The sequence below is a fragment of the Priapulus caudatus genome, unplaced genomic scaffold (genome assembly GCF_000485595.1).
Source record: "Priapulus caudatus unplaced genomic scaffold, Priapulus_caudatus-5.0.1 Scaffold432, whole genome shotgun sequence".
NCBI lineage: Eukaryota > Metazoa > Priapulida > Priapulimorpha > Priapulimorphida > Priapulidae > Priapulus > Priapulus caudatus.
The window spans coordinates 243,691-244,268 of record NW_014577493.1 but is presented as its reverse complement, the minus strand read 5'-3'; the positions used below and the strand labels follow the sequence as shown (position 1 = coordinate 244,268).

At 54.0% G+C, this 578-nt stretch overlaps 1 protein-coding gene across 1 annotated transcript in view; it reads right to left on the bottom strand.

Annotated features, from left to right (window-relative positions):
- The window catches only part of LOC106810317, a 22,373-nt gene extending 22,015 nt beyond the window's left edge, over positions 1 to 358 (bottom strand). The window contains exon 1 of the mRNA XM_014813625.1: positions 215 to 358. Within this exon, the coding sequence (XP_014669111.1) occupies positions 215 to 358 (144 nt within the window). The remainder of the gene's footprint in view (positions 1 to 214) is intronic.
- Positions 359 to 578: the final 220 nt, after the last annotated feature.

Genomic DNA, 578 nt, shown 5'->3' with positions numbered 1-578 from the left:
GTGTGTGTGTGTGCGCGCGTGTGTGTGTGTGTTGGCAGGATGTTCGTGGTGTGTGTGTGTGTGTGTGTGGCAGGATGTTCGTGGTGTGTGTGTGTGCGCGCGGGCGTTCGCTCGTTTGTGTGTGCGCGTGTGTGTACGCATGCGTGCGTGCGTGGGAGCGTGCGTGCGTGTGCGCGCGCGTGTGTAAGAGGAATTTAATTTCGCGACAACCTACTGTGGCATTGACTAGATTCCCTCCAGCGCTCGCCATGTTCTCTGGACCATGGTCAGAGATCACTAACTGAGCGAGTGGTCTGAAACTACGCATTGATGTGATGTGCAGGCGGCTGAAGTGCTTGTTAGAGATGTTTGCTTCCATTGACACCGCAGTCATCATCATTCGGACATCTATCACGGGCCGTCCGTGATCGCACTAACCTAGTTACAGACCCCCCCCCCCACCATTCCACCCCGCACCCGTCATGCCAGAACATTGCTGGAATGCTCCATCCCCGCTCGATCGGCCTGCGTCGTGTCTGTGTGTATATCATATATATATATATATATATATGTGTGTGTGTGTGTGTGTGTGTGTGTGT